General features: G+C 40.1%; 1 protein-coding gene across 1 annotated transcript in view; it reads left to right on the forward strand.

The window, feature by feature from the left end:
- Positions 1–16,551, forward strand: part of DDAH1 (dimethylarginine dimethylaminohydrolase 1) — a 136,484-nt gene extending 119,933 nt beyond the window's left edge. The window contains exons 5-6 of the mRNA XM_049618481.1: positions 11,101–11,244; positions 13,503–16,551. Of these exons, the coding sequence (XP_049474438.1) occupies positions 11,101–11,244; positions 13,503–13,619 (261 nt within the window). The 3' untranslated portion in view covers positions 13,620–16,551. The remainder of the gene's footprint in view (positions 1–11,100; positions 11,245–13,502) is intronic.
- Positions 16,552–19,377: the final 2,826 nt, after the last annotated feature.

Consider the following 19,377-nt stretch of genomic DNA (forward strand, 5'->3'; position numbering starts at 1 on the left):
ACAATTCGTGAGTTCGAGCCCCGCGTCAGGCTGTGTGCTGATAGCTTGGAGCCTGCTTCTGATTCTGTGTCTCCCTCCCTCTCTCCCCCTTCCCCGCTCGTGCTCTTTTTCTATCAACAATAAATAAACATTAAATTTTTTTAATTAATTAAAAAGATCTGATGAACCCATGTCACTACCATATAGGAAAAAGGAGACAAGTAAGATGTGGCAGAGAGGGGAGAAAGAAGACTTCAGTCTTTTTTATTAGCTTTATTGAAATATAATTTCCATACAATAACACTTAATTTTCATACACTTCACACTTTAAATATACAATTCAATGAGTTTTGACAAAAGTATATGGTTGTTTAAAGTTCAGTAGAATCTTAACTTTTCATAGTTGGTTCTTTTACAAAAAGCTTGTGTTTTATGATTTTCTTCATAATTAGTTTTTTGTTTATAATTTAAAAATATGTTTCTAGAAGAACTGTCTGAAATTATATACTCCTACCTCACCTCATTTTGTAAAAGTGGCTTACAAAGATGCATGAAGGATAGCATAATAACCAGAAATAAAACAGAAGATTTAAAGGGAAAACAATGATTTAAATAGGTGCCAAGTTTAAGAATGCAGACCATGGATTCTCATTTCATTCTTGACATATAGGACAATCAGACTTTAGGCTTCCAGTTAGTATGAAAAGGGGAAAGCCTTTCCACATTTTCTTGGCATGTTTGAGAGCATCAGTGAATTTAGGCTCCTCTTTAGCAAACCCAGTTGCCACCCTTCCAAGAGTTCTTGAGTTTCATAAGCCCACTGAAGGTTAATCCCCAATTGTTGTCTGCCATGAGGAAGCAAAAGTTATATGAGCCAAATTTTAAACCTAAAGTTATCTGTGTCATTAACAAAGAGGCTGTAGGGCTACTTAAAGTAACTTTAATGAAAGCCAACTCATACTAACATCCAGGAACCAAGTCTTCTAAAACTGTGAAGTCTCCTGTGTAGGGCAGTGGTTCGCTGGAACCACCTCCTACCAGCTTATGAAAGCCAATTGTTAAATTTTCAGGAATTTTGCCAGCTGGTTGTTAAACACAGCCATTATTAAAAATTAAGTTATGTAGGGGTGCCTGAGTGGCTTAGTCGGTTGAGCATCCTACTCTTGATTTTTGACTCAGGTCGTGATCTCACAGTTTGTGGGTTCAGCCCCTTGTTGGGCTCTGTGCTGACAGTGAGGAGCCTGCTTAGGATTCCCTGTCTCCCTCTCTGTCTCTGCCCCCCCCCCGCCCTGCTTTCACTCTCTCTCTCTCTCAAAATAAATAAATAAACTTAAAACATTAAATTATGTGAACTTAAAACTAAATAAATTATACTAAAAACAATACTAAAAACTTATCACTTCCTAATTCCTGTACTACATTTTACCATTCATTAGCTGTGCTCTTAAAGGTTATTTACATCTGTTGTGTACATGCATGATGGTAATATTCGATAATGGCATGCCATTGCATATCTCTTCCCAACTCTGTATTCAATAATGTTATGTTGGTAACTGGGAATTGGCAACAGTGGGAATGTGTGCATCACAAAAATCAACTTAATTTAGCTTTTTATTGATTGTCCAGACATAAGAAACTGATGGAAGAAATTTTAATCCCACAGATTAAACTTAAAAGTGTGTCACTTGTATAGCCATTACAGTGAGGGAGTATTCTTCCAGTATTCAAAAGCTATTATGTAATTCAGCAAAGAAGTCACCCATATCATCAACAAACAAACGAAGTTCCAATGTATGTTTTCATTGTTTCCCTTGTCTCATTAGGATAAACAAAAATATCAACCAATAGCCATGTTGGAACTACACTGGTTTGTCAATTGCAACACTAGGTTGGCGTCAGATGCACGAGCTCTGCAAAAAATCAACAGAAGAATTCTGTTGTGAGAATCAATTGGCAATACAAAATTTACAGTAAGGAATATTAACTGTTTTATTATTATTTATAAATTGTGTGCTACCTATCCTTTATACCAGTAAAATTTATAATAAACTTATGTGGGTATATTATGCATATATTTTCCCCTACATTTACCAACACACTACTTCCTGGAGCTAAAAATCTCAGAGTACCGAACATACATTAAAGATTTTTTTTTTTTTTAACCACCTAGTCTAAGAGTATACATTCAGGTAGAGTGATGTAACTGGAGGTCCCAATGATGAATTTCTTCATCTTCTTCCAGAAGGGGGGCGGGGGGGGGGGGAGCTCTTTCATGAGGACAGATTCTTCTCTAACCCCTAGGCAACCCTTTCACAAATGGGTTTGTGCCCAGCAGACTGGGCAGAGGATTTTGAATGACTCAAAGCAAAGCAGTCACAGTTATTACAAAAGAAAATTTAAATGTATGCCCTGCTGATGAGATAACTAAGGAATATTTACTCACACAGAAAATAAGCATTAATCCACCAGTGCTAGGGTCAGAGTGAACAGGGCTGATTCTGGATGTCATTGCAAAGTGTGTGTGTTTGGCCATTTCTTATCTCTCACTTTGGAGCCTGCCCCTCTGCTGCTCTAGAAGCAATAATGCCTCTTTACCCACTGTTTTTTTTTCTTCTATCCCCAAAGGCTCTACTCATCTTTCATCTACTTAAAGAACATAACAGCCAGCTTTAAAGAAACCAATCCATGGAGTTCAGTAGCGAACTCAGATGGCTTCAGGAGCCAGACCTTCTCCATCTAAAGTGCATTTAAATGCAAACTGTAAAAAATATATGCATGTTAAATAAGTTGTATCTACAGGAAAAATTAGCCCAAAGGCTGCCAGCTTGTGAGCTCAGAGTCTAGTCTTTTTTTTTTTTAATTTTTATTTATTTTGGGGCACCTGGGTGGCTCAGTCGGTTAAGCATCTGACTTCGGCTCAGGTCATGATCTCACGGTTTGTGGGTTTGAGCCCTGCATCAGGCTCTGTGCTAACAGCTCAGAGCCTGGAACCTGCTTCTGATTCTGTGTCTCCCTCTCTCTCTCTCTGCCTCTCTCTCTCTCTCCCTCAAAAAAAAATAAACATTAAAAAAAATTTTTAAATAAAAAATACATATTTATTTTGAGAGAGAGGGGGCGTGCATGTGCATGCACCAGCAGGGGAGAGGCAGAGAAAGAGGGAAAGAGAGAGACTCCCAAGTCGGCTTCATGCTGAGTACCTGACTCGGGGCTCGATCTCCTGACCGTGAGATCATGACCTGAGCCAAAATCAAGAGTCGGACACTTAACCAATTGAGCTACCCAGGTGCCCCTCAGAGTCTAGTCTTTCAAGGGATGTTGGAGAGGTGGTAGTTTGACAGGAAAAAGGTGGGAACTTTGAGGTTGAGGTACCTAGACTTGAATCCTGGATTTACTGTCTTAACATGTGACCTTGGACAAATCATTAAATTTCTAAGAACTTTGGTTTCCTCATGCATAAAAATGAATTGTTGTGAGAAATAAATGAAGAATAGATGAACCACCAATAAATAGAAGATAGCTCAATAAATGCTGCAGTTGTTTCCTGCTATCCAATGACACAGGGAACCTGAAAGATCACCAAGCCTCCAGTACCCAAGGGAGTTAATTTTCGAAGGTGAGATTAGGGTGCAGGTATCTGGGGAAGCATAGTCAGGGCATGACTTCAGTAGCCAAAGAGGCAACAAGATATACCTTGGATACAACATACAAGGACTAGACTGTGGGAGATCTGCTTCTGCGACAGAGCTAGTCTTAGAGAATGCATGGGCAGGGGTAAGAAAGGAGATAGGATCCCAGATTTTGCCTTTTGGAAGGGGTGCTTTGGTCTGAATTTCTTTCCTCTGCACCCCTGAAATTAGAAAGTGAGGACTGTAACTCACCCAGAGGCTCTCCCTTGTTCCTCCTGCATATACGCTTCTCCCCAGCCCTTCACAGAGCTCAGAGCGGTCCCCCCAGTGTGGGAGTTTTTCCCAGCCTTCCACAGAAACCATTATTTTTGAGGATCCCTTCGAGAAATGGTTCATACAGTTTATGGTTGTAGTTTGAATAACAGAAGTCTTTCATCCCCATATTCAAGTGGGCCTTATGATCTGAACAAAAGGAGCAGCTCCAAATAGGAGAGAGAGTTGTGGAGAAAATGGCAGCTAGCTTCAAAAGGAATATTTGGCATTGAAAGTTGGTCCAGCTTTAACTAAAAAGAACCATGTCACTTCAGTTTTAGGATATGTACAGCCCATCAATTCAGAGAGGATGTTTAAAAGACAGCCTCTCTCAGGTTCTGTTCATTTTGAGTTGATCCACTGTAAGACTATAAAAAAAAATGAAAACATAATAGTTCTAGAATGTTATCCGTAGTTATATTGACCCAGCCTTAAAAGGACTGCCTGGGCTTAATGCCTGGTATATTGTCAGCTCTCAATAAAACCTTGATGGATGTATAAACAAATGAGGGATTTTAGGTATCCAGTAGCAACAAGTAGTGTGCTTGAACATCATATATCATACATCTCAATAGAATCTATAATCCCTTTTAATATTGACTGTTTTGATACATTGAGATGGGTACATATGTATATTTCATAAAAGATCAATTGTGAGTGAGCCAACCGTGCTCTGAATATTTCCTAAACATCTCTAAATACCTTCTATACACCTTTGCTTCAGTATTTGACCAATAAGTCCTAAACCGTTCTGTGAAACAACATAGCCCAAGAATTTTTTTAAGTAATTGATGTAATACAAAGAAACCATGAGTAACAAGTGGGAGAATGTAGCTGTCTTCCAGTCCTTTGAATGAGAAAATTCCCAGAAACGTTAGGACTGCCGGAAATGCCTGGTTGTTAATGCAACTAGCCATGCAAATTCTCTTGGGCTGAAAGCCAGACATTTCCCACTCTATTTTGTGACAGCTCTACTCTGGGGAGCAAGGCTGATTCCTCCAAACCCGCAGCTGTGTAACAGACCACGATGATGCAGCCAAGATGGTCCTCAGAACCATTTCCACTCTGCCGCGTGCCTTCTTCAGTAAGGGGGTGTCTGTAATAGAAGTGAAGTTGACTTTCTTTTTACTGCTGGCATCGCCTTCGTGTGCTTGTCCTGCTTTAAATTATAGATTGTCATCTCCTAAAGGCAGAGTCTGCAACTGAATTATCCTTGGGTGTCTTTCTCTTTGCCACCTCTCACTGCCATCGTGTCTAGCCCAAAGGGGGCCTCCGAAAAGGACTGTTGGATTGAACTAAACACCATTTGTGTCCAATCCCAATAATACTTACTATGTTTTGCACAAAATGGAATAATTATTTTGGGAAATGGCAAAAGTCAGAAATGGCACGTTAGAGCAGGGACTTGACTTCCCAGATCTTCCAAGCCATGTAGGACTCATAGATATTATCCAGAGTCTAGGGTCTCTCGGGAATTTAGAGTGTCTATAGAGGGTTTCGGTGCTTTCTCCTTTCCCTTCTGGCTTGGGGCACAGTGAGAAGCAGGAAGTACATCCCCTGGGGTTCAAAGAACACTTTACACAGCATTCGGCAGCAGTACACCACCTCCACCCTTTTAGGAAAAATGTTGGCACATAGAACTAAGCAGCCAACAGCCACATTCTCAAGATATTTGAAATGATGCTCATCTTTTAACAAGGGCTTCTGTGCACCCACAAAGAGGAAGCAAGATCTCCTCCCCTCACTGTGACTGCATCTTCCTCCTTGGGAGCCTGAGCTCTCTGAGGCGATGCCCTGCCAGGCAGGCCACATGAGCACATCCTCACAGTGCCAGTTCCAACAACAGAGGAAAGATGTTAGAGACAAGTCTTCTGAATCTTTTTCTGTGTGTTCGCCTCCAAATGGGGAGCTGCGCACCCTGCCTTGTGTGTATATATGTATTTCCTGAACCCAGCTATAAATAAATGGCAAGCTTTCTTATTCAGACAATAGCAACATATATGAGAAAGGAAAACAATCACTCTCACAGGAAAAGAGAAACCTGTTCTTTGTTCCAAAACACAGAAACTCTTTGTGTTTAGAATCAGAACCTTTAGCTTTTTCAAGAAAAAAAAAAAAAAAAAAACAATGTATTTTTTGCTTATTACTTACAGTTACCACTTCCTAAATCCTTTTCATTTAGAAAGACTATGCCTGGCATTGCTTTTGTGTTTTCTCCTTTCCACAGTTAAACAGAACCACTCACTGCTCCAAATGGGACCTGTTCTATTATTAAAAGTCATTTCTTTTGGCACATTTTTAACCTGTCTTAAAATGATAACCATGGGACCTTGATAAATTGATTGAAAAACTTTTCCTAAGGTGGCTTTGTTAAGACATTTATTTTAAGAATAACTCTCAGTAGAATTCATTGGTGAGTTACTTTATCTATTCCCAGTATTAAATTATTTCTCCACCAAGGGTGTTATTATTCCTTTCCTGACAGTAATGAAAAAAAAAAAAAATGAAACTATCCTCAAACAATGCTATGTTGGCTACTGGCTCCGATGTCAGTAATTTTGAGAATACTCCCACCAGAAGCTATAAATTATAAATATAAGGTCCGGAAAAGAGAGAAACACCAAAGAGTGAGGAAAAGCAGTGATTACAGTTTCAAATAAATGTCAACAAAGCAAACACATAGGCACCAAGGGGGCAGGATTGTTCACTCAAGGAAGTGAGAGTGGGGGATGGGAGAGAGGGTGGAAAGAGATGGAACCCAAGTAAATAAAGCACACCACGAAAGGAAGTCTACAGTCTCCATTACTCAGAAGAAACTGGGCACTTTCTGAAGTAGGCACAACCTTGGAGATTTTAGTTTGTTCCCTCACTGATAAACAAGAAGTCAGCACTGATAACGATCCCTGATAACACTTCCTCTGGAATGTACAACATTCCATGTTTCTACTTCATTGTCACCACCGGACATGCATGAGTCAGACTGCGAGGTAGGAAAATTGGCCGGGCTGCTCATGGGACCATTGAAGGTATAGTCAGGCCTATCGGTGTGATTTTGCCATGCTTCTTTCTCTTTCAACTCATCTCAGGAGGGATAGGTGATTTCTTTACCTTTGGATAAAGAATGCAGCGAATCATCTGTAGAGCAGATGGAAAACCAACTGGCAGTTATCTAGTGCTTATGAATGGTGGGAGCAACTAGCCTAATGTGATAGACTAAAATGGGCTGCCCACAATTCTCCCAGTTGATTAGAAAATCGGGTCAATGGAAATATTCAGTTTTCTGGATTTTGTTTTCTTTGTGTCTGAGCTTGACCAGGTAACAATGGCTGTACATACCATGTTTTTTAAGGATCTTTGGGAAGTCCTTGAATCACTGAGGTCCCACTTAGTAAACCTCTGGCCCAGGGAACTGTCTCCCGGTGGTCTGGAAGAAATCCTAAACTTCTCAGATAAACTGTATCTAATCCACATGAAGGATGACAGTCAGTTCTAACTGTAAATGAGCAGACTAACCATCTTGGCCCACCTTCAACAACACACAACAGAGATTCAGACGTCATGCAGTCCTATTCCCTGCACCCAGAAAGAAACATGCTGGCCAGACTGACTAAGAGAAATTGGTGAGAAGTTTTATAAATCCTAGTTTTTGTCTTGCGTTTAGAGATAGCTCCACTTGTATCTTGAAGAAATCAATCTGCTTATTGAGCTTCTGGACTATTTCACTAAATCACAGGTCACAAACTGACAGAGACATGTATGTGTTCAGTTTGATATACATAAGGTTTTTTCTTTTCTTTCTCTGTTTTAATGCTTTCAGGTCTAGTTTGCCCCAGGTCCACCACTTCCTATTATCTTACATCCAAAATCATTTGGGTTAGGACCACAGGGTATAGTGTCCTATTGTACAGCATAAGGAAAAAGACAAACATTGGCCTCACTGGTTTAGCCCGGTTCACATTAACAAATGAATTGTGTTTCTTTTTCTGGATGTAGACCGTACCTCATTTTTATACATGCAGTTGTTCACATACATAATTGTGAACATCTCAGTATACTCTTGAAGTTTGCTATATCCTTTGAAAGGGGTGAAGAAATGAATCAATTAGTTGCAAGCATATTTTGATCACCTGCTAGATGCCAAATGACTTGCAAGAAACAAAGAGGGAAAGGTGCACATTTATTACACATTGAATATGTACTAGGAACTTGTGCTAAGCACTTTACAGACATAATCTCTTTTGCTTTGTCGTTTAAAATAGCCTTCAGAATTACTCTATAGGAAATAGGCATGACATTGTCATCCCATTTTACAGTTGAGGAAAATGAGCCTTGGAGAGCTTAAGTGACTTGCTCAAGGTCACACAGTTAGTGTATAGCAGAGCATGGATTCAGACCTACCTTTCTGATTGCAGACTAGAAACTTGACCCCTACTTGGCTGGCCATGCTGCCATAAAATACTATTAGCTTATTAAGGGCTTTATATTATACATTATATTATATATATACATTATATACATTATCTTCATGTACTTTCACAATAAGTGTATCGAAGGCTATTATTATCCCAGTTTTATAGTGAGGAAACCAAGAAGTCAAAAAACAAACAAAAAGCTTAAATTTACATTTAAAGCCTAGAGCTGAGACTCAAACCCAGGGGTCACTCCAGAGTTAATGGTTTAATGTGCCCCCTCCCATACAGTGAAAGCTACTATTAATGTGTTTTGAAAGCAGCCAAAAAGAAAGTCTGCATGAGGTGTGTTTACATAGAAATTCATAATAGAAGAGAGCTACTTGGATATGCATTGTTTTTCTCTTAAATAAGCCTCTCCATTTTATTTCTGGACATACCCACTTTATAAAGAGGGCTAAGTTGAATATGTTTTTAATTTGCTGAGAGTAGTTACACTTTAGGAGTGTCTTTAACTTCTCATTTTTATACACTTTTTCTTCATTTTTATTTTTTAATTTTTATTTCATTTTTGAGAGAGAGAGCATGAGCTGGAGAGGGGCAGAGAGAAAAGGAGACAGAGAATCCAAAGCAGGCTCCATGCTGTCAGCACAGAGCCCAGCATGGGGCTCAAACCCACAAGCCGCAAGATCACAACCTTAGCTGAGGTCTGACACTCAACTGACTGAGCCACCCAGGCGCCCCAGGAGTGTCTTTAACCTCTTAAATGTCCACATATCCAAGTAGATCTAAGATTTCTCAATCAGGGCTCTAAAGAAGAACCAACCCATCGGATGACACCCTCTCTGGATCCATCCCTTTAGGGAACAATTTAAATTAAAAAGTGCAAGAGAAATGTCCAGTCAAGTCCTATAACTATACCAAACTGTACCATGTCAGGATAGGATTACATATGAAAGAGTTAGTGATACCACAGGACAATAAATAATTAGTACCAAATGAGTACAGAAAAGGAGATGTTATAGTAGTTTATAGGAAAGTGAGATGTGCTGCAGCTCTGAGGTCAAGAAAGAGAGCAAAGTAAGATGATTAAGAAAGGTTTTGAGTTGCACAGGTTTGGGTTTAAATCTACCTGTATGACTTTGAGCAAGTTATTTGACTTCTCTGTCAATCCTGTTTGTTCATCTATAAAATGGGAATTTTGAGACTAGATAATAAATTTTCAATGTTTTCCACGGTGCCCTGCTTGTTCTTATTGTAGTATAATTGTTTGCCAGTCTCCTCCATTAGCCTGTAACCTCTGCAAACACTGGATCTGTGTCTTACTCATCTTTGTCTCTCAGCCTTTGATACAGTGCTTAAGCTCATCCCCTTTGCTGATGTTTCCTTCTGTGCCAAGGATATTCCATTATCAGATTCTTCTTGCTCTTTCCCGGCTCTTGACATATTCCACACTAGGAGAAGTGAGCAGTTGACCTGATTGGTGGGTCAGTAGGAGCTTACCATATGCCACCCTTCACATGGTATTTGGAATGAATTTTCTGCAGGGAACGTGCTGTCTCTTGCACTCTTCCATACTGTGAATCTTGCTGTCCGTTGCTGCCACGAGTGAGTGGTCAAGGCTTCCGAATTCTGAGGCCTAGTAATATGAAGCACATTTCCATACAAATATTAAGGGATAAAGGGAGACCTGGCTGGAAAGGTAGATCAAGCCAGATTATGGAAAAGATACTGGTATACCGTTATGGCATGACATTTCAGCAAATTCCTTATAATGTATGGATATTGATAAAGAATGGAAAGAGTCTGCATAGCGAAGCCCAAAATATATTTAAGTTGTTGTGGGGTTGTTTTTTGTTTTCGTTTTGTTTGTTTGGTGTTTGGATATTTTTGTAGTGAGGTTGTGGTTGTTTTTTGGGTTTTTGCTTTCATTTTTTTTGAAAAGACGAGAATGAGATCAATTTTTAAATTTTGTGCAAAGTTCATTTTTGTGATTTTTTTAAACTATTTTTATAGTAAGGCATTAATAATCTCATCATTTGATGAATAGACCTGTTATATCAGGGCTTTTGTTTTTTTTTTAACCAGGTGTGGTCTAGGGACCATCTGCCTCAGAATTACCTGGAGAGGTTTAGAATGCAAATTTTCTGTGCCTCACTTCAAATCTGGCATACCAGAATCCCTGGGGATGAGACCTAGTGAGACCTAGGAATAGGAGTTTAACATTCTCAAGTGATTTTTATGTTTATTGTATTAAGGACATCACCTGTAACAGACAGGTTAATTCAATTTAAATGTATCTACCAGAGGAAAATGGGGGGGGGGCAGTTATTACTAAATCAGATTATTGACCAGAATGATTACCACTAGGGACCCTTTTTCCTATAGAGCAGGGCAGCCCTTCTTACTCAGCCAAGAATATCATCAAAACCCCCACTGGGCCTTTGTATATGTGTCCATTTCATGTCTTAGTGATAGATCTTATGAACAAAAACAAAAAATTATGGACAGTTTTAAAACCTTTTTAAAATTACACACAAATGCACACTTTCATAAAACAAAACAAAACAAGAAGAACCCTTCCAGCTCTTCCAAAGAATCATAGCTTCATCGAGTTTTCCTCCTGGGATTCTCAATGACTAGAGGAAATAGGCAGGAACTTGACAAGAACATTCTTAGGCATCCGTTGCAAGCTTATTCCCACACACTGCCTTCCTTCTGTTTGAAAGTGTGGGGAAATGCTCTGCTTAAACCTGCTTTGTTTCTCTTTGTAGATCATGCAACAGATGAGTGACCACCGCTATGACAAACTCACTGTGCCTGATGACATGGCCGCGAACTGTATATACCTAAATATCCCCAACAAAGGCCACGTCTTGCTACACCGAACCCCAGAAGAGTATCCAGAAAGTGCAAAGGTAAAAAACCCTCCTTCCTGGCCACTGCAGCTGAATAGGCCTCCATGACAGTCTTCCTGCCTAGGGAATTTTTTCATGATGGAGTGACAAATAACAGGCACTTCCTTTTCCTCTATACACATCAAATCATTATGAAAGCAGAAAGGATAATATAGGTCACAAGGAAAGTTTGATTTAACTCACGCTTCTCATTCATGTCATTGGTCACTAATGCGTGCACAGTAGTTGAGGTGATTGTGTCTGGTATTCAGAACTTTTCAAATAAGTACTTAGATCTCCCAAGTCTGTGCTCCAGCTCTGATTACACATACCTCCCCACACTTAAATACCCATTAAGCATAGATAGCTACAATTAGATGGTCAACTCGAATTGTTTTCAGACAAATGTGAGCTGCCCTTCCTCAAAACGTCATTAGCTTCTTATGGCAGAGAAGTATGAATGACCCAGAGGTGGGCGCTCATTGTCAGGGCTACAAAAAGAAGGGCTTTGGGCTGCACATCCCAGGTAGCAAAGGATCAGAAAGAGCAAAAAGAAAATATACTTGCAGTCAGGCACCTACCTGTCCCTCTAAGAGCCTCTGCATTTATGTGCCAACAAGGGAATTGTCCCTTGATACGGAATTCTTTCTGGTCTGAGAAGATGTTCCTTTGTCTTTCAGGGCATTCTGCCAGTCTCATTTGTATACTTTAGCAACCGCAGTTTACTTTAACCACGGAGACACAACAGTGCTCATCCATAGACCCTCCACATGTCCATATCTGTTTTAGGCATTTCAGCATCTTCAGCTCTGCCTGAAGGAATAAGATATTCATACTGAGCATTACACAAGAGCCTTTGATAACCACTCATCTTTTTTTACATCTAACTTAAAATTTTACATCTTTAAACATTTTAGAAAATGTTTTGGCTATCTTTTAAATATGTGATATTGTGTAATTACTAGGCTTATCTTAATTAGTCACCTTCTTGGCAGATTAAAAGAAAATGGTGGGGAGATACATAGATGATTTCTCTGTTTCCATGGCGGAAAGTGTGACGCTGAAGAAACTATAGGACCCCTTACCTCATACTGGGGCTTAACCAGCTCTCAGATGAATAGTGGGTCTCATATTTTATTGTGCCTCAGGTTTGTTAAAAAAGCATGTTCCTAGATCTAGAATCTGCACCCTAGAATCCTAGAATCTGCAATACCAACAAGTACCTAGGTCACCACACTCACTTGGAGAAACACAGCTCCGGATCGTTCCTGCTTCTCCAGCCACAGTGATCATCTGACAACCAGACGATGATTAACCTCTTCTGGATTCAGTCCTGTGTCTATCAACAGTAACGATGATAGCATCCATGTTCACTGAGGCTTCCCCTGCTCCAGGCACTGGGCCAAGTGCGCTGCGTGCATTATCTTATTGATTCCTTACTGCGGCCCTGGGAGGGCGCTCTTGCTACTCTAATTTTACAGAGTAGTAACCCAAGGCTAAGAGGGGACATGGCATTTTGGTTGAAGTCACACTTGAGGTGGTGAGTTGACAGAACTGGGTTTGGAGCCCAGCTCTGGCTCCAGCACTCTTAATTAACCACTGTACTGAATTTTAAGGAGCAAAGTGCTTCCTGAAGAAGCATGGTAGATTGCTTTTAGACAGTGTGTTTTCAAGGGATTTTGTTGTTGTTTTTTTTTTAAATGTGCTTTGTTTGATCATCAGAGAACAATCTGTGGACTGTTAATTTGAAGTTTTGACACATGCTTTCTATTAGTGTCAAAAGATGCTATAAAATTCACACCTGTAATTTAAAAGCAGTTTGACCTGAAATACTTCATTTAAATTCTGTTTTGTCAGGTTTTTCCAGTGGTGTTGGTAAGGAAAGAAACATTAAAGTACAGTTAAGAGGGTTTTAAAGTGTGGAGAGGGAGAGTACTATTGATGCTGAAAACACTGCCACCGGCTTTCACGTATCGCTCAATCTCCCAGTGACAACGGCAGAGCGAAGGCATCTCTAGTAACAACCACATTTTTGACACATCTTTGCCTTTGAGGTTAAAGCATAGAGCTAGTGGTTAACCAGTGCTGCTAGCTCCATCAGTATGGCTGTGGGCACATATGTGGTCTAGATTGCATGCACATCTTGGGGTTACATGGCTGAGATGCCTAAACTTGCAAGCCACATTAATTCTCTGCACTAGGCAAGGAGGTGGGGGTAGGGTAAGACAGAGGCAGAGGCACAATCCTTCTTCTTTACCTTTCCTTGATTCCTGCTACAGGTTTATGAGAAGCTGAAGGACCATATGCTGATCCCCGTGAGCCATTCTGAACTGGAAAAGGTGGATGGGCTGCTCACATGCTGCTCAATTTTAATTAACAAGAAGGTAGACTCCTGAGTTGAAGTCCCTCCCTTGTAGCCAGCAATACTGCACTCACAAGGCCGATAACTGTACCACTCCTATCGTGTTCATTGACAATCTACTGTGCCACTGTGCTACTAACTCTGGTTTACAAAAGTCTGATTCCAAGTTTGCTTCATTCTGCACCCCCCCCCCGCCCCTTGCGGTGGTACCTAAGCCGTGGGTTTTGCTAAATGAATTAAGCAATCTAGAAAATATAGAGCTAATGAATTATTGAACTGTGATTAATAATAGTAAAGAAACACTCATTTTAGTGTTTGTATTATTGGTGTGAAATATATATATGCTGTTTAGTTGCCAATATATGCTAAAGGGTATCTTCTTGATCAGTCAGATAGGCTGGGTTGTTTTGTGTTTTGTTTTTTGTTTTTCTCTGTATCATTAATCATCTTTGGTTCCTGAAAAATTCCCTCGTTCCTGGATCCTCTCCGTTTCCTTCTTTTTTTTTTTTTTTTTTTTCATCTGAACTCTGGAAATTTTGTTTCCAGTTATTTTCTTTTGCCTTTCCCACTTCTATTACCTTAGGTAAAATCCACAGTCTTACCTTCTGGATACCTTCCTGCAGGCCTCCCCCATCTGCCACATCCGTCTCCTCTGGCTCATGGCTACGTATTTGGCCACCACCTCCATTCTCCCCAGGAAAGGCAGACAGGTCCTCAGCAGAATTGTGACCAAAATCAGAGAGACTATTTGGGGAAGAGTTAACTACAAAGAAGCATATCCTGATGGGGTTTGCCCCAGATAACTAAATTCCATAAGTAGGACACCACAGCTAGGAAGGTAAATTCAGCTCCATAGGGTTGCTAGGATCGTAGATCAAGACACTTGGAAACACCATATGGGTACAATGTCTTAGGAAGTCTTTTAAGTCACATTCCATGAATTTTTGCTTTATCACTAGCCATTTACAGACCTTGGGGAATACTCTTATTTATTCCATCGGCTCATTTCTATTCCCACCCCCCCCATCGTGACTCACCCTATTTCCAGCCTTCTACCCCCCTGCAATTATCCTGGTCTAACAACGTTATTTCTTTCAAAAGAGACATTGCATCTAAAAGTGATTATAGATGGTCTAGTGAGAGCCAGATGGAGCATGTACAGGAAGTGATCCGCTTGGTGCTTGAAACCGCAGACAATGGACAATTCTACTTTGAAATATCTATGATTATATACTGTGGAATTCAATTAACACTTCTTTCCTCTCTAGCTTTTAAATTACACAACCTAAAACTGATGCCAGTCTCTTACAAAGAACAATGCCGCAGTGAAGGGAGAAATCATTGTCTTTTACTTAAACCTGAAAGAAACAGCCTCTTAGCAGGCCAAGGAAATGGTACTTTCCAAGGAATGGTGACTGATCCAGGCATGTTATCAAACTTCCTAGTCATCTCCACCTTTCCGGTATTGCCTGTAGCTTGTTGTTCAAGATTAACAATCAGGGAGATTAAAAAATATGACTGAAAGTCTTGCCCTGCTTACCTATGTATTTCTAACCAATCATTTCTTAGGTTTAGTGACCAAATGGAAGTGATAAGCCTCTGAGAAAACCAAGGCATCCGTAACTACTATCTGTCTTTTTCATTTATTTGATGATCTAATGCCAGGATTTGAAGAATTCCTTTCCTCTCCTTTTTGCTTAACTTTAAATTCATTTCACATGCAGATATCTTATATAGCATCCCATGAATGAACCATATCTTAGTCACTGTCATATTTGGAATTGTCTCATCATAGGTGAATAGTATGTTTTTACCAGAGAGAAAATGAATGTTACCCACATGCTCAAGTTAATAAGGAAAAATTGTCTTCCACAATTACGGTTGCTCTTTTGGGTTAAATCTGGCTCTAAGCTGGCAAAATCAGAACTTCTCCCTGGAAGAGTTCAGCGTCTCAGAAACAATCTGGGGAAAATTAACCTAGTCAGCCACATGAAGCTTACTAGCAAGTGGCATATAATTTTTAATATCTTTACTTCTGTCATCCCCAACTGAAGAACTGTATTATAGTCGATTGCAGGTAGTTAGATTTTTCTTCTGAACAATCTGTTCTGCAGAAGGCTGTTTTCCACCTTTCCTTTCCTATGCTTGCCCTCTTTGCTCCTCTGTCTCAAGAAGTCACTTAGAATCTGTGTGCCTCTTCTACAGAATCTCATTCTATGCTATGTCAACTGACTAGGCTGTCTTCTTTGGACTCCCTACGTGATGATGTGAAAACCCAAAATATCTGCAGCATAGTAGTAGTATTTTTTGATGTTCTCGTAAGCATAATGTTCTCTTTTCAGAGGAAAGATAACCTGTTATTACATAGGTTCCCCTCTGGCCCATTGTGATTTATAAGGATAAATAAACTAACAGAAGCTGCTCTTTGACATTGTGAAGACAATAGGAATTATATTAAAGTAAGGAAAAGTTGAGTCAGAATTACTTGGTCGGTAAGATTCAATCTAATAGGGGCAATATAGAGAAAGTACATTATTTAGCATTATTTCTTCAACTCTAATGAATCGCTATAGAAATCAGCAGGCAGATCTCTAATGTGTATTGATTGCTCTTTAAGCTACTGTGAACAGATTATTAAGGCTATCTCTTCATCTCTAAGGGGGAAATAGTCTGTAGATGAATAATGTGACTTATATAGAGTTGCATGTTAGTCTTTGTAATTATTTAATCTTTAACATTCTACAGAACTCAGACATGATTTCAACATGGTGTTAGATGTGTGCATTTTGATTTGCTGACCATCACATTCCAGCCAATGTATGGTTATCCACTCTGTGTGCCAAAACCAGTAAATGCCTTTCACGGCTCTTTAGTCCAGAGAAGTTCTGCACTGATTTTGGTCTCTTGTTGTCCTGATCCTACAAGTATACAAATCACGATGGAATAAAGTGTGAATTGTACTGTGACCAACAGCATGTGTCTCTTTTTTGCAACAAAAACTGCTGTAGTAAATGAAGTCACCATTGCCTTGCTGTCAGAGATGGGAAGTTTTCTCTGTTGTCCCATAATTAGAAATACTGTGCCTGTAAATCCACTGCCATCAAAATCTTGGGTTGAAACGATATTTGAAGTGATACTTCATACTTCAGGCACTAAAAAGTGTGCATGATACCCAGGCGAGGTCAGGAGATCTTGATTTCACATGTGCTCCTCCTTAAGGCTTCCTTTGTTCCCTTTCACTCCTAACTGTGGTCAGCACATTACACGGTTCAGTCATGGAAACCATGCAACAATTTTTTCCTGTGTTCATGCAAGAGTTTGGTTTTGTTTTTTGTTTGTTTGCAGTAAGCATCTTTTAGGAAATTTGAAGATTTTTTAATGAGTCTTTTTTATTTCCACCAATTTTTTTTCGAGCTGAAAGCAGCTTTATTGTTTTCCTTTTCTGATTGTAAAAATAACCACTCACTGTAAAAGTAAAATTCAAATAATACAAAAGAAACTATAAAAATAAAAGTAAAGAAAAAATACCCAAAATTTCGTAACCTAGAGATGCTCTTCTTAATATTTTGAAGAATATCCACACATCTATAAAGAGGTACAGATATAAATGTGGAATAATTTTACATAATTATGCAGTTCAGTAGCCCGCCTCCACTTAACAATAGATTGCAGGCATCTCCCCATGTCAATAAGTAGAGATCTACATCATCAATTTTAACAGCCCTGAATATTCTATGATACGGTTGTCGAAGCAGTTCTTTCTAATTTATATGGAGTGTTATATCACAGATGTTCAGTATGCCCATGTTGCTAGTAGCCCGGGGTCTTCAAGCCGTCAAAAATGTGCTGCTTATGAGGTTTCACACACACCCAGAGTCAGTTCAATCTGGTGTCTTCTCATGGTAACTAAATGGTACGTGCACTTGCTCATTAGAAGCACAGAGTAATTAAAATTCCTTGGAGACATCATTGTTGTACCATATCTTCTCAACTTGATTAGTTCTCCCTTATCTAGGCCAGCATTGAAATGGCATGGAAGCTAAAAAGAAAATGCCAACTACCACCCTGGCACATCTGCCCAGGGCCCCCGTAGGCAATGGAACCCTCCACCTAAGTGCCAGAGTACTTACTCCTCACAGAAGAGGAAGGAGAACTTTTTAAAGGAAGAGTTGGCAGGGCTTACCTGACTGATCTTCTTCCCAGCCTTCCAGAAGAATGGCAGAAGGTAAGAATGATAAAAATCCCCTCTCGTGACAAGCTACAGATTCTGGAAATGGGACTTTTAGCTGAATGAATAATGCTGGCCAACAATATTTTTAGACAAGTGAGCACATATTTAACAAATGCGCACACTGCCAGGCTCTGGGGTGCAGCTCCTGTCTTTCCAGAGCTGGCAGTGTGGGAGGGCCAAGGAAGACAACACAAGATCACAAATGATTATGACACAAAAGAAGGTAGGGTAAGAACTAAAAAGAACAGCACCATGGTGGTTCCCAAGTAGGGGAGACCTGACGGAGGAACCAGGGTTTGATCTGGACTTGGAAGGACAGCCCTGGCTTCAGTAAGCCAAGATGGGAGGCCAGGTATTTGAGGCTGAGGAAACAGCATGAACAAAGGCATGGAGGTGGGAGAGCATAGTATGCACTTCAGAAGTGCTTCTCGTGGGGGCACCTGGGTGGCTCTGTTGGGTTAAGCATTGGACTCCCGATTTCAGCTCAGGTCATGATCTCAGGGTCATGAGATGGAGCCCTGTGTCAGCATGGAGCCTGCTTGGGATTCTCTCTCATTCTCTGTCTCTCTCCATCTCTGTCTCTGTCTGTCTGTCTGTCTGTCTCTCTCTCTCTCTCTCTCTCTCTCCCTCTGTCTCTCCTTTCCTGCCCCCCTCTCAAAATAAGTTAATAAACATTAAAAAAAAATGTGCCTATCGTGTACCAGTTAACTATGCTAGACCCTGGGGGCACAATGGTGACAGGACCTGCTTTGCTGGAATTCGCATTCACAGAGGAAGACAGACATTAAACAAGGGATGGCAGGTGTGATGAAGATTGTAGAAGGAGAATGGGGTGTGCAGAGCAGATGGTAGGGGTAAGCAAGTAGATTTGTTGGGCTGAAACACAGGGAAATAACAACAGTGAGACCATGCAGGTTGGGATGTCAAGAGTCTTGCCTGCTAAAAGGGGATATTAGACTGAATCAGCAGTCTGTGAGGATCTCCTGAAGACTTTGGGGTCGGGGAGTGATATTACTGCATATGGCAGCATCATATAGGATGATGGGGACTGAGACTGGCATTTTGCTGAGTTTAATTTCCCCCGGTTTAATTTGTCATTTAAATATCTCTTCTCACCACCAAAATGGAGCCTGAAAGCCAGGCAATTATCTCTCTATATGTATTTTCTCTCCTGAAAAACAGATTAATAACACCTTTCCCTCCCAACTCCAAAGGGACATTTTCAACACAAATGAGATAAAAAGGACTGAAGAGTTCTTTGGAAGAAAGGTATAATGTAAATATCATTATCATCATCATTATCCTCATTAACTCCTATCACAGCAAGTCTGGATCCCATCAAAATGTCATCTTCTATTTGAAACATCAATCACTGCTCCAGAAATAACAAGATTTTCATCATTGATGCCTGTAAGCTAGCCTGACAGCTTCCATGGTGAATTCACAGGTTTCCTTGGTAGCCGACATGGCTGTTCTGAAGACATAGTTGCATGAGGCAACTGTTGGCAAATCAGAATGTTCCCCATCTCCCTTCCCCCTCCAAACATTCATTTCTAACTCA

The sequence above is a fragment of the Panthera uncia genome (genome assembly GCF_023721935.1).
Source record: "Panthera uncia isolate 11264 chromosome C1 unlocalized genomic scaffold, Puncia_PCG_1.0 HiC_scaffold_4, whole genome shotgun sequence".
Taxonomy (NCBI): domain Eukaryota; kingdom Metazoa; phylum Chordata; class Mammalia; order Carnivora; family Felidae; genus Panthera; species Panthera uncia.